Raw genomic sequence first — 14,097 nt, 5'->3', positions numbered from 1 at the left:
CTGCTCTGTGCTCAGCTCCATACTTAAGCACCCGGCACAGAAATGAACACGCTGATTCAGAGCAACGCGATCATATGCATTTTATTTGCACCTCATTTGCAAGTTGTTAATTTCCAGCCCTGCTCCTTCCACTCCAGGTTCCTTCTCCCCCTCCTCCCATCTACCTTCAAATTCCCGGGATAGGGTGGGGAGTGGTGGTGGTGGGGAATACTTGTTGGTCTTTGTCAAGGTAGACACAGCCTTCTCAGGTTCACAGTGTTTTCAGGGCAAGCCTTATCCACACCACAGCAACAGTGGGAATCCTCATCAGACCACATCTTGACAGCAGGCAAGGCTGGACCTTATCACAGGGCCGAAGAGATTTTGCGCGATGAGCAATAAGATGGGCAGAGGTGGGAAAGGTCAGCAGAAGAATGCTGGAATGGCCCCCTCAGGAGCTGGAACTAACCTCTGCCCTAGTGGGCTGCCTTCTGTTCCTCAGAGGCGGGATGGGGTTCCTCCTCCAACTACTACTGTCTCCCCAGTGATATAACTAGCGTCCTCCGAACACAAGAAAGACACGATGCCTGCACAGTCCTCAGGCTTGCCTAATCTGGGGAACAGGAGAACAAGGAAGGAAGTAAAAATCAAACAGGCCAGGCCCCCCTCACCTGGCCCACAGGAAATGAAATTTGCTTAAAGAAGAATTACCAGTTGATTTTTCAGAAAGAGTGTACAAGCTTTCTGCTTATTAAATAGGGTTACCATTTCATAATTGTAAAATTATAATTACCATTATGATTTAGTATAAATATAACAACTATACTCTGAAAAAAACCATTACACATTATATTTAAATAATAGACATTCTGTTTCTTAGAGAGCTCAGGACACCAAAATCCAAAGTTAAATGGTGGTTTAAAATGATTCCATTTATAAGCTCTTCAGGACTTTTTCAAGTCTATTTTTGTCCCTTAAAGTCTAGTTTGCTTTGTAAGAATGTGCTAATTCTCATTGTTTGTATGAATGATCTCATAGTTAGGAAACACTTAAACTGCTGTAGAATACTCTTGAGGTGGGTAGAGTAAGTAACTCAAACCTAGAAGGCTTGGGATTGTGGTTCTCTGAGCTACCTGTACATTGCAATCATTTGGGAGGCAAAACAATGACAACAACAAATAAATGAAGAAAGAAAAAAGATTTGTAGGCACCACCATGGATCAATTAAAGAAGAATCTCTGGGCAATAGGTCTGAGCCACTGAAGTTTAAAAAACTCCCTAAGCCAGGGCTGTCTATAATTCCAGCAACTTGGGAGGCTGAACTGAGAGGATCACAAGTTGGAGACCAGCTTGGGCATTGTAGTGAAACCCTATCTCAAAATAAAAGGGCTGGGGGGTATAGTTCAGTGGTAAAGTGCCCCTAGATTCAATTCCCAGTATGGGAAAAAAAAATTTTTTTTCCAAAGCCATATCAGAATGGCTTTGGAAGAACTTGAGGGATTCTGGGATGTTTAGACCAGTAAAGAGGTAGGTATTGCTGGCATTTGTCCTTGAGGGGTCACACTGGAGATGCTAAAGACAAGAGTGCCCAGAAGCCAGAAGGTGGAGAGAGGCAGGTCACTTAAGAAAGGGAACCCAACAAAGGTGTCTGAATACTTCAGCCAGCCCCCTAGGGAAGAGGAGTTTGAGCCTTAGTAAAGCTCTTCATTTCTTTTATTTGGATTGTGGGATCACCAACCTGAGCTTTGGAAATGTGACTTTTTATTCAAGAAGAACTACAATAGTCTCAGTTTTGATTTTGGTTTCTAGTCTCTATGAATGCCCAGGGGTGGAGGTAGACAGTAAAGAGGAGGACCTGTCCTAGAGCTCCACTCTGCTGAAACCCTAATGCCTCTGCTTTTTTTTTTTTTTTTGCAGTGGAAACAGCAGCCTTGTTGGCCAGACCACTGGAAGAGTAGAGTTTATGAAATTGAGAAGTTTGGGAGGCAGAGGAGGGGATGCCCGTGTTCCTTATGGGAGTGAGGTGGTAAGCTATGGGCTGTGACAGAACTTTTTTGGGACAGAACTTTTCATCTTTATCCCTCCTAGTCCTCTCTGACAGCTTACCTTCTGATATGCATGAATTCTTTCATTCTGTCCTCTCTTTCCTTGTCTTTCCACAACTGCAGGAAAAAGGGGAATCTGTTTATGGTAAGAGGAAACTGAGGGGCAGTGAGGGAAAGAAACTGTCTGTTCCCATGTCAGTGGGGAGGAAGGATGGAGAGATGCCCCCTTTCATTTCCAGTTCCTTCTTGGCTCCCCACTCCCCACTGCCCTTCTCTGTTTCATTCTTTTCAGGAGTTAGGGAGGCATCTTGCTGGGTCTCACCAGTTCTCATCAACTTCAGAAGACATGAAACAGTATGAGTAGAGTCAGAATTACTACAGCTCAGGAAAGGAGTGTGGGGGACTCTGGTCTGGGGAAGGTGGCTGGTATAAAGAGGGAATATAGAAAAGCCTAGGAAGGAGGTATGGAAATGGGTGATAGCTCAGGATTCAGGTACTGAGTTTCCCTATCCAAAAAGATGAATGCCCTTCCAGGGGTCCCAGGGAGATGCGGAGCTCCCCTTCCTCACCACACTGCTGAAATTGGTCCTGATGAGTCCAGGTGCCAGGCAATTCACTCTAATGTTCTTTGGGGCCAGCTCTAAGGCCAGGTTCTTGGTAAGGCCCAACAAGGCTGTTTTACTAACATTATAAGGACCCAGGCCCTGGGGAGAGAAGAGAACAGGTGGTCTCTTAGTTTCCAGGTCATTCTTGGTTCTCATTTGACATCAAGGGCAGCAGTTAATGAGGCATCTTTTGTAAAGGACGGTAGGAGGAAACCATCTTGTTTCTACCTCTAGGTTAGAGTTCAGGAGGCAAGTCATTTATTTTGTGGGAAGGGGTGTGGTGGTGTGATTCTGAAAGGGGACACATACTTTAGGGGAACTGGAGAAATGGAAAGACTTGGGATGGAGAGTGGGAGGAATGTGGCAGGCAAAGGGGTTCTTACAGGAAACGGAGTGAAAGCTCCTATGGAAGCCACAATCACCACTGAGCCACTTCTGGAAAAAAAAGAAAACTGACATCTTCCTGGCATAAACCACTGCCCTCTGCCTGTGGAGGGCCCCATCTCACCCAGGCTCCCTCTCACTCATGGCACCCTCGCTTCTCCATCTCTGGCACCACTGCCTTTGTCATCAGGGCTGTAGCCTTCACATTAACATCCAGAACCTGAAATGGAAAGAAGGGGAGATAGCATGAGAAGGACATGGAGGAGCAGATGATGAGTAGGCACAGTGGGCACCTGGCTCTGCTGGTTAGAGCTGGTAGAGACTTCAGGGATCATTTACCTGGACCTGACAAGGGAAGAACCCTGGGCTTAGGGGGAGGTCCTTCTTACTAGCTCATTCAGCTATGTTCAAGTGTGGAAGAATGGAGAGAGTTAATCCTTTCTAACTAGCCAAGTGTGATTTGGCTCAGAATGAGTGAAAACTCTCCAGGCTGCTTTGGATTTGAGCTGGGTTTTCTATGTTTCTTTAAAGTAGGGAGAGTCTGGAATTCGATCGCCTCCTGGACCTGCCTTAGAGTGGGCAGCACAGGGTAGTTTTAGCACTCTTCTGGCTTCTGGGTGCAGGGAGTGGATTGCTCTTGGCCCTCCAAGATGGACTGTCTGGCTGGTCATTTATCGGAAAGTGGGATCATGAGGAAGTACTTTTTGGGGAAGCACAGGCTACAATCAAAACACCCACATCCCAAATTTAAAGCAAATGTATGATCTTGCTTACAGTGTTCTAAACACTCCTGGGACATTTCTCTCCTATGCCCCTAAGCCAGTTTCTTATTCTGAAAATTTTCAATCTTATAAAAAGTTGAAATAGAAGTGTAGTGAATATCCAGCTGTCCCTCACCTGAATTCACCCATTGTTCACATGTTGCTCCATTTCTCTTTTCTATGTATCCATAGTTTTTTAAAAAATGAACCAATGAAGGTAAGCTACAGACATGATAATGCTCTGTCCCTAGATACTTTAAAACACATTGCTAAAGAATAAGAAGATTCTTTTGCACAACCACAATTCATTATCATACTTGAGAAATTTAACAATAATACATTTCATTTATTGCAATGCCCGTAATAAACTTTTCCCAAATGTCCCCCAAATTTCTTTCTTAAAAAATTTCAGAGTATAGGGGCTGGGGTTGTGGCTCAGTGGTAAAGAGCTTGCCTTGCATGCATGAGGCTCTGGGTTCAATCCCCAGCACCACATAAAATAAATAAATAAAACAAAGATTTTTTTTTTAAAAATTTCTTAGGTGTAGATGGACTCAACACAATGCCTTTATTTTTTATGTGGTGCTGAGGATCGAACCCGGGTCCTGCCGGTAATAGGCAAGCACTCTACCGCTGAGCCACAATCCCAGTCCCAAAACAAAGATTTTTTAAAAATTAAGAGTATAATTAAGGATCAATTATTGCATTTAGGTGTGATGCGCCATTATATTAAAAATATATAAACTAAAAAGAAAGACTATGTGATTAAAAGCTGATTTTCATGTGGTCTCTATTTAGACTTCATGAAAGATTTTTTTTTTTAAATATTTATTTTTAGTTTTCGGCAGACACAACATCTTTGTTTGTATGTGGTGCTGAGGATCGAACCTGGGCCACACGCATGCCAGGCGAGTGCGCTACCGCTTGAGCTACATCACCAGCCCTGAAAGATGTTTCTTTAAAGAATATCAACATCAGGATCTGGCTCACTGAGGAACATTTTTGCACTTTGGTCTTTATGTGCGTGCAAAGTTGATAAATTATAATATTTTAGTTTCTTATACTTTGCTGTTGAGAAATTATATCTGAGTAAAAAAACAAAACCAGAGGAGATCATAAGAAATTTAGCATTTCAAATCATGTGGAAATGTTTGTCTTAGTAAATTAAGTTAAATATTTTAATTAAAGTTTTATAATTAGAGGATGTAGGTGTGTAAAATATGAGCATGATGCAATCGTACATGTTCACATAAAAACAAATATTCTAGCACTTGGATTTAGAAATCTGGATCTCAGATTTTCTTAATACTGCAATTAAGAAGAAAAAACAATGGCTGGGACTGTGGCTCAGTGGAAGTGCACTTGCCTAGCATGTGTGGGGCACTGGGTTTGATTCTCAGCACCATGTATAAGTAAATAAAATAAAGATCTACCAACAACTAAGGGACAAAATATTAAAGAAGAAAAAACAAAACAAAAAACTCCAGATCTTTCCCTGATACAAAACAGCAGAAACTCTGGTCATTTCACCAGAATCGGTATTTCATTTAACTAACAGCTATTAACATTTTCAACTAATGAAAAAGCATTCTTTTTTGGCAGCTGAAAAGAGATGGGTGGGTGTGTAAGTTGTTGGCCTTTTAGCTGCCATGTCTCTGTGGGAAATAAACCAGGAAGAAAGACGTGGCTAAGTATGCTTGGAGAGAGAGCTGGGGAAGGGAAAGAGAAGGTGGCCAGCACAGAGCAAATGGAAGAAGATAAAACTGAGATGAGCTGGGAGTGTGGCTCAGTGGTAGAACCCTTGCCTTGCCATAAGGCCCACAGGACTGAAAAACAAAACAACAACAACCAAAGAGCCTCAAAGCAGAAATGAAAAAGAATAACAGGATAGAGGAAGCCACCCCCTTATTTGCCCTTTACAAGGTGCATGCCAGGTGTGTGGCATATCACATTTATGTGGCACTTGACAAAGGCATCTAAAAACAGACCAAGTTTGTGCTGAATGTTTTTTGACTGACCCCTGCTGCTTTATGCTCTCTCACCTTGTCCCACACTTCCTCAGTAGCATCCATCAGGCTTCCAAAGAAAGGGTTGACAGCAGCATTGGAGACCAGAATATCAATACCCCCATGAAGTTTCACAGCCTAGGGAGTGAAGGAAGGTCTGTCTGGTTAGGGCTGCAGGTTAGTAAGGGAAGTGAATTTACCAATGTTGATAAGAAATTTCTTCTTAGAACAGTTGTCAAAATGATCTCTTTTTTAGAAATATTATTTTTTAAATGTTGGTGGACCTTTATTCTATTCATTATTTCTATGTGGTGCTGAGAATTGAACCCAGTGCCTCACATGTGCTAGGCAAGTGCTCTACCACTGAGCCACAGCCCCAGTCCTCAAAATGATCTCTTTTCCTTGAAACATTTTCTCTCCAAAGTTACCCTAAGCTCTGCTGTTAACCAGTTAAGGTTGTCTTATTTCTTTTACAGTGTTTCCAGCCTGTCTGTTCTCTTCTAAAAGTGTCCATAACCCTTTACTCTAGCCTTTATACTTTCTCTTTGGGAGCTCTTTCATTCTCGACCCTCACCTCAAAATCTGTTTCTACACCCCTCCACTTCACAGTAAGCTCTAGCCCCATTTCCCCCAGTGCTTGCTGTCCATTCTCCTTGAATGAGCTGCCATTATCTCAGAGTAAAGCTGTCCACTCTTACCTGAATGGAGAAGCTGTTTAAATAGCTTTCCCGTGGAAAGTTACCACTGCAGGGGCCTTTGATCATCTAGCCCAGTGTCCTCTGGTGGAGGTATAACTCCATATGTAACTGAGATCCAGGGAAGTTAATTTTTCAATATCATATTAAGGTAGGATAGAAGAAATATAAAAGAAAGATAGAAAGGAGACCAAAGGAAGGACAAGAAAAATATAACTTTAATCTGGAAGCCATACTTTTCCTCTTAGACCTGTCACTTCCCACATCATTTCTCTCTCCCAGGCCTATCACTCCCAAATTTCTGGGAATCTGTAAGCATTAGACTTACTGTAAATTCACCCACTTATGAAAATTACCTTATGCACTGTTAATTAGCACATGTAATAAACAGATTAAACAAAGAGAGATACGATATTTTAAGAAACCTGTAACCTAGGGTACTTTCCAGTGTTCTCTACTGATCAGGAAATGGAGACCATGTCAGCCTAAAGATTCTGAAATTGTGAGACCACATAAACTATCTTGTGATCACTAGACTGATATCATTCTCACATGCCCATCTCTCACAAAGAAGAGCCCAAGAATCCCAAAAGCATCTCTCACTCCCAAAATGCCCACATTCTCCCTGGAATGTACATTCATGACTTTCCTATATAAATCTCTATGCTTCTAACTGACACTCCCTTAAATTCATATCTGCAACATTTGTCAAGAACCCCACTGCCCAGAGTTGAGGACCCCTCTCTGGGAACTCCTGAGACTTCTTCAAGTGACTGTACAACTCAGTAATGACACATTAGGGTCTGCTAAGAACAGGAGGTCAGATCATTCCATGTTTAGGAAAGGTAAAGGGATTTGATTTGCTCAGGGGACAAAACTACTTGGTGGTGGCAGAACTGAGGCCTGTCTCCTATTTTATAGCACAAAGCTAATTTATAAGAACCCTCTGAAAGTGACTTGAGATTATGAAACCAGCTGCCTAGGAGAGTTAGGATGGGTTTAAAGGATGGGTTTAAACCAGCCTGGATTTAAAGGAGCTCCTCACTCAACTTTGATGCCATTTCTCTCTCATCTTTCTGGACTGGAGACATGGGAAATTCAAGGCAGAAATTGAGGTTTAAACTGGGAAAGCCAAGAAAGGGAAATATCTTCTTAATAAGTGGTAAGTAGGTGGAGAGGCACGTGCTAGAGTAACAAATGGCCAAGGAGAACCTGCCAACAAGGGTTTTCAATACTGAGCTACCCTGAAACCAGACTTTGCATTTGCTCAGTACTGGCAATTTTGATGCCTTGGGCAAGTAGCACTAAATGGGCCCTCAATCAACTTTGTGCCTCAGATTTGGCACACTAGGGGTATTATTAACAATGTACACCATCTGCTAGTTTCTCCTTTTAACTAATTATTCTTGCTAACTAGGTGCTAAGCTTAGTTGTTTCTTTGCTGCTAAAGGAGTGCCTGAGCTGTCAACATGGAGATTTAACAAAATTTAAAGTCACATAATCTTTTAAAACCAGTACCAATACTTTCTTATACTCTCTAAATTTTGGTGCTGTGGCTTGAAGCCCCAGTCACCTGCCTCAACGCTGTGTATGGACCTGTGAGAAGGAAAGCACAGATGTTGCTAAGTGATACGTGTGTGTGCTGTGCTCTGTGTGTGCCTGTCTGGGGGGGTGAGAGGATGGGAGATTGCACTAGAATCACTCTGCTGTGCACCCTGTCTTCCTCCCCTTCCAGGCCTGTCAACACAGAGGGGGAGAAGGCTGGGCTTTGATTGAACAATGACAGAAACAGCAAAGATGAATGAGGACGTTACCTACGACCATCGGGTTGTCTTCTAAGTCTTGCTCTACATTGTGTGATCACTATTCTAAAGTGGCTAGGAATTGTCTGTATTTTGACAGGTATTTTTCTTTTTAGAAAAAGTATAATCAAGCAGAGAAGCTACTATTAATCTGGTGTCTGCTCACCGGCACACCATTGGAAAGCTTTGCAGTGTAATTAGGAGGCCACCAGTAGTAACCATCCTCAGGGCAGCAGCTTTTCTCATCACATGGTAACAGCTGGCAACAGGCAGAACACATCTCAAATTGCTGACAATTATCCTATCATTCTCTATCCTGACAATATCCATGCAAACTCCCAGAAAGTTGGTTTTGATTTTTCTCTTATTTCTCATTTCTTGACATATGTTTGGGAAAATATTGTTTGGTTCCACTAAAGTTCTCTTGGGTGATCCACCACCACTAATGTCCTTGGCTCAGGGTCTTCTCTATTTATTCCTCCCACCACTGTCAGATTATCCTTCTTCAATAATCATTTTTATCTTGCTTAAAGCCTCACATGGTTTCTTATTTCCTACACGGACATCTAAACCCCTTTGGGAATCTGTACTCCTGAGCCTGTGCTCTCTGCTGTGTACTGACAGTGTTCCCCATCCCTTTCATTCCCTTCTTGGCTGTCTGCTCATTTTTGCAGGGTCATCTGGCACCCCATCCCTGCTCATTCTCTGGGATGGGATGGTTCTCAGACTTCTGTCTACTCCCACTCATTTATCAAGGTCTAGCTCAAGCCCCACTTCTGGGCCAGGGCTGAAGGATTTGTTAAGTAGACCTGATGGGTGCCAGAGGATGTATTCCCAACAGGACTTTGACATTAAAATATTATATTGTAAAAACAAACAAACAAAATTCTTAAATTGTGTGAGGCCCTGGGTTCGAACCCTGATACTTCAAAACAAAACAAAACAACAAAGAAACAAACAAACACCCTCCTCTCCCCAACTATATACATTTCAAATGGTTGGTCATTAATGGCCCAGTCTCCTCTACCCTCAGTATCAAGGCCCCAGTGTTAGGCTCTGTCCAGTAGTCTATGCCCAGCAAGGTGACCTTCTTAGATTCACATTTGACCCTTTGCAAAGCATTTGAACATTTGCCAAACTGTTCCTTAAAAATGGAATCACCTTGTTCTGTGTACCATACTACTGTCTACTATTGTTTAAGGTTCTCAGTTTCTAAGAAAATTACCCAAATTATATCTGCTAACCTTCCAGTCTGTTAGTACAATCCTGTACCTTCCCATAGGTTCTCTCATTCACTCTGTGAAATAAAGCATGTGCCCCAAGGCTTGAGGGGAGAGGAGCCTGATGGTCCATATTTTCTTGTGCAGTTGGAAGGCTGGCATCAAGTACCAACCCTGTTGTTGGCTTAGCACTTTCTTTGAGACTAAAGTCCATATGGATACCTAAAGCCTCGCTCTATGCCAATGAGGAAGTGCCTGATAGTTCATAGGCAGCCAAAAAAGGAAGTCAGAGTTGAATCACAACTCTTTCTCTACTGGCTGTGGAAACTTGGGAAGTGGCTCCACCTATCTGAATCAGTCTCTGTAAACAGGAGGAACAGTTCTTCCCTTGTGTGGGTTGTTGTCAGGTTGTAAGGTTTTGAACACAGTAAATGGTACATAGTAGACAGCTGAAACATGGTAGGCTGCCTCTGATGAGTTCCCAGAGACTCTATAAATTGGAGAACAGGGGATTGTTTATTAGTTCATGGGTGAGAACATTAATTTTGTGATTATATTTATATTGACCCTTCTCATCTGTACCATTACATTGAAAACTACTAGATAATGAGGCCGAATGGATTTTTTGGGGAGTACCCAAGAGATGAGGCAGAGTTGAAGCATTAGAGTAGTTTTTGGATTCTCTGGGATGGGATGGTTCTCAGACTTCAGGATATAGACACCAGAAAGGCACACAATAAAATGTGTTAGTGGACCAGTACAGGCATATGAAATGCATGTTATGTTAACAGCACTATGTTGGATCTCACCAATACTAGCTAGGAAAACACAAATGGAGGCTCAGCCTGGCTTCCTTCTGCCATCTCCTGGCTTGGTGCCCATATCCCTGCTGCTCACCATAGCCACCAACCGCTCCCGGTCCTCGGCCTTCCCCACATGGCACACGGTGCCAGTCACGCTTAGCCCCTCCCCCTGCAGTATGTTCATGGCCTTGTCCACGTTCTGCTGCTTCCGGCTGCTGATAACCACATGGGCCCCATCCTGGGCCAGGCGCCGGGCAATGGCTAGGCCAATCCTGTGGGCAGAAAGAGACAAAGACTATTAAGGCCTGTACAGGGGAGGAAGCTGAAAGGATGGGCTCTGCTTGGGTTTGGATTCCAGATCTCTCTTTGAATGACTTGGTGCTTCTTTTTTGGGGGGTACCAGGGATTGAACTTAGGGGCACTCCATCACTGAGCCACATCATCTATTTTGTATTTTATTTAGAGACAGAGTCTCACTGAGTTGCTTAGGTCCTCACTTAGTTGCTGAGGCTGAGGATGACTTTGAACTCACGATCCTCCTGCCTCAGCCTCCCGAGCTGCTGGGATTACAGGTGTGGGCCACCGTGCTTGGCCCTTAGTGTTTCTATTAGGTGTAACATAGGCCTAATGGCACTGTCAATACCATGCAGGTGGACATGCTTAGCTCGTTTTATTATGATTTTGTCCCTCAGCCTTGGTTCCCAGGAACAGCCTTAGTTCCTGCCCCACCCTGGTGACAGGCCTCATACCCAGTGCGGACTGAGGGGAGAGAAATAAGCTGGTGTGCTGCTGTAGCAGCTGTCTGTGCTTTGAGGGTCTTACTGGAGAGCTACCCTATCCTCCAAAATCTCCTTTACTAGAGGCATCTTTTTCTTTTTTTTTGGGGGGGGGTACTGGGGATTTAACCCAGGGGCATTTAACCACTGAGCCACATCCCCAGCCCTATTTTGTATTTTATTTAGAGACAGGGTCTCTAAATAAAATACAAAATATTTAGTTGCTTAGGGCTCACTAAGTTGCTGAGGCTGGCTTTGAACTTGCTATCCTCCTGCCTCAGCCTCCCCAGCCTCTGAGATTACAGGTGGGATTACAGGGACATGCCACCACACCGGGCCAACTACATCATTCTTAAACATTCTATCCTTAGTTATGTTTTGGGGTATATGAGGAATGATGGCTAAAAATGTAAATATTTAAATGTAGGCCTGGGAAGCAAGGGTTACACATTTTACAATTGCCAGCCATTAGTGTTTCACATACATCTGTATTTCAGATTCTTGAGGAGCTGGCATCTAGCAAAGTCCTGTGGGATAAAGAAACAGGATGGATAAGAGTAGTGGGTAAGAAGACACAGGCTATAGGTAGGGTGGGCCAAAATGTACTGACCTAAACAATAATCTGGCGACATGGGTCTGTGTCCCATCTGGGTAAGGGGTGGGGGTGCTCTGGGAAACTTGTCAGATGCCCAAATGGGTATCTGGAACATTTTCATGGTGGACGGAAACAGTGAAATAGTTTTGAAATCTGAACTCTTGTGTTTCTGGTCTTCCCATATTCTAGGTGGAGCTGTTGATTGGGGCAGCCCAGAGCACGGGGCGTCTGGATCGATGGGCCAACAGCGAGTCTTGTGCCAGAGGCAGCAGTGGAAGGCCAGTGGAGGGGCCAGGGTCAGGAGATTCAGAAAGACTTCAGGCTGAACACGTGGTCTCCCCGCACCCTCCCGGCACGGCTTTGGACACGTGGGAGGCCTGAGGAGAAGGGGTCCAGCAGGCCAATGCTAAGAGGCCAGTACCTGCTTCAGGCAGCTAAGGCCTCAGAGAATCCTGCCCCGGCACTCACCCTTCGGTGGAAGCCGTTACGAGGGCCACCTTATTCTCAAGCGGGTTCCGGCGGGTCACCCCCGAACTGACCATCCTCACAGATTTCCAAACTCGACCAGAGCCGCCTAGCAGTAGTCCTGCCTTCTGCATGGCCCAGGTCAGCACGGCTGGTTTCACTCTGCTCTGGGAGGTGACTGCTCAGTAGGGCAAGGGGCAGGAGGCCGGACGCACCGCCTCCGGCTCGCCTACTCCCTCCTCCTGCCTGCCAGAGCCTGCTCGGTGGGGACTCCCGCCACCCAGGAGCGGCCCGGGCCGCGGGCGCCCCCTGCTGGCGCATGGCCGCCGCGTCCTGCAGTCTACTATTCTCTGCCCCCTTGCTCTCCCGAGGCCCAGCGGGAAAGTGCTTTCAGTGCTTTTCCATTAGGACTTACCCCGCTGCAAGGAACCCGTCGCCTTCCCCACGCTCCAACCACTCCTTTCACGTCTTATTTATTTATTTATTTATTTATTTATTTATTTATTTATTTATTTATCTATCTATCTATTTATTTATCTATCTATCTATCTATTTATTTATTTATTTCAGGGTGCGTTGGGGTAAAGGGGGAGATGAGGTTTGGGGTTGATTTCTTTTTCTTTCCCAAAGCCTCAAAATGGAATTCCTCCTTCAAGAAAGTCTGGGTTTATGTAGGCAACCGCCCAGAGGAGGGCAAATGCTTTGAGATCAGCTGTGGAGATGATGCCTGTGGTCCCCCACAGAGTTGAGCCCAGGAGACAAACGTGATAGGAGTCTTGGCTCTGTCCAAGAGGACTTTCCATTTTACAGAGAATAAGTGGTAACAAGGATGCTAGAGGGTCCTCCAGCCAGTGGTGGGAGTACAGAGAGCTCAAGTGTGCTCAAGATCTCCATGGCCACTATGTCCCCAGGTCTTAGTCTCCATCCTAGTTCAATAAATATTTGCTGAATATAAAGGCGCGTTATGAACTGTAAACTGCTAAACACATAGTAATTATTGCCACCACATAGTAATTATTATTGCTGCCACAGACCAAACTCTTCATCTGCAAACAAGGATGTGGAGTAGATGATGAATAAAGTCCTCACCAGCTATAAATTCTATGTTCAAGACTTCAGCCTCCATTTCTGCCAAGTGGGTTGAAATGATCTCCCTCCTGGGTTTCTGAGAGAATTAATAAATCTGGGTGGCTTATGGTACACTACAGAAAGGCCCCAACAGACCCCAGTGCAAGTGTGTGAATCAGTTCAACCCAGTGACTTCCAAATGCCAGGCTGAGAAGTAGTGCTGATCCATGGCAATATTTTCACTAGTCTGAGTCAAAATGAGAAAAATAAAGGCAATATAGTGAGCTTCATAAAGCTAAACATATTTAACTTATCAGATAGTCCTTTATTCTGGAATGTGCTTTTGCTCTCTTTTTTCCTTTCGGTTAGTCTTTTCTCTCAGAAAAGATGATGAAAACAGATGGATAGACTTAGTAAAGTGTTGTTAGTTTGTGCAACCAACAGTTTGTCAACCTTATGTCAGTCCCTACAATTAGAGGGAAGATAATCCCAATTTGTGAAGTCCAGTTATGGGGATCACTTTGTAATAGGATTCACACTTGCTAAAGGCTCATTTAGTACATTTGTAGGTCAGCTGAGTGTCTCAAGAAAGGGTTTCAGCGTTCAAAAGGGATGTATGGATAGCAAGTGATTTAAGAGCATGCACTGGATTTATGGTGTATTTCTCAACCGAGAAGTTACAATTGTGGTACTCAGCATATCCGGATGAGATAAGAGAGCTTAAGTCTAATTTTCCCCATGTTGGGGGGAAAACTGACTCTCTGACTGGCGCCCCTCAGTCTGAGCCTCATGAATTATTGACAGAGGCTGGATAGTGCCACACTCCTTTTCCCCTTCACTCTTAGGAGCTAATGCACTGTGGGAACCCTTCCCAGCTCTGCACCTGAGTGTGG

The 14,097-nt window shown here is 44.2% G+C and overlaps 2 protein-coding genes across 15 annotated transcripts in view; one reads left to right on the top strand and one right to left on the bottom strand.

The window, feature by feature from the left end:
• The window catches only part of Nrl (neural retina leucine zipper), a 283,758-nt gene that overhangs the window by 57,472 nt on the left and 212,189 nt on the right, over positions 1-14,097 (top strand). For 8 of the 14 annotated variants that reach the window (XR_011706573.1, XR_011706571.1, XR_011706572.1 and 5 more), the window contains 2 exons: positions 1,897-2,005; positions 11,861-12,277. The exons of 1 other annotated variant lie outside the window; for it this stretch is intronic. The gene's annotated coding sequence lies outside the window, so the exon portion shown is untranslated. The remainder of the gene's footprint in view (positions 1-1,896; positions 2,006-11,860; positions 12,278-14,097) is intronic. 5 more of the 14 variants (XR_011706580.1, XR_011706579.1, XR_011706576.1 and 2 more) reach the window with 2 other exon arrangements.
• Positions 56-12,335, bottom strand: LOC114079033 (dehydrogenase/reductase SDR family member 4-like). Its single transcript, XM_027920136.2, has 9 exons — positions 12,140-12,335; positions 10,395-10,572; positions 5,817-5,918; positions 3,163-3,233; positions 3,013-3,064; positions 2,594-2,728; positions 2,086-2,141; positions 449-592; positions 56-340 (listed from the first exon to the last, which is right to left on the bottom strand). The coding sequence occupies exons 1-8, from the start codon at positions 12,268-12,270 to the stop codon at positions 478-480; spliced, it is 840 nt and encodes a 279-aa protein (XP_027775937.1). The 5' UTR covers positions 12,271-12,335; the 3' UTR covers positions 56-340; positions 449-477.

Source organism: Marmota flaviventris, chromosome 2 (assembly GCF_047511675.1).
Source record: "Marmota flaviventris isolate mMarFla1 chromosome 2, mMarFla1.hap1, whole genome shotgun sequence".
NCBI lineage: Eukaryota > Metazoa > Chordata > Mammalia > Rodentia > Sciuridae > Marmota > Marmota flaviventris.
This window is presented reverse-complemented; position numbering and strand designations above follow the sequence as displayed.

Excerpts from the sequence above, each read along its gene's own strand:
- LOC114079033 (XM_027920136.2), bottom strand. The coding sequence starts at position 12,270 with ATGCAGAAGGCAGGACTACTGCTAGGCGGCTCTGGTCGAGTTTGGAAA. Across the intron at positions 5,919-10,394 it reads GGGAGCGGTTGGTGGCTATG|GCTGTGAAACTTCATGGGGG; the intron begins GTGAGCAGCAGG and ends TTCACTCCCTAG. Across the intron at positions 2,142-2,593 it reads GGACCAATTTCAGCAGTGTG|TTGTGGAAAGACAAGGAAAG; the intron begins GTGAGGAAGGGG and ends TTTTTCCTGCAG.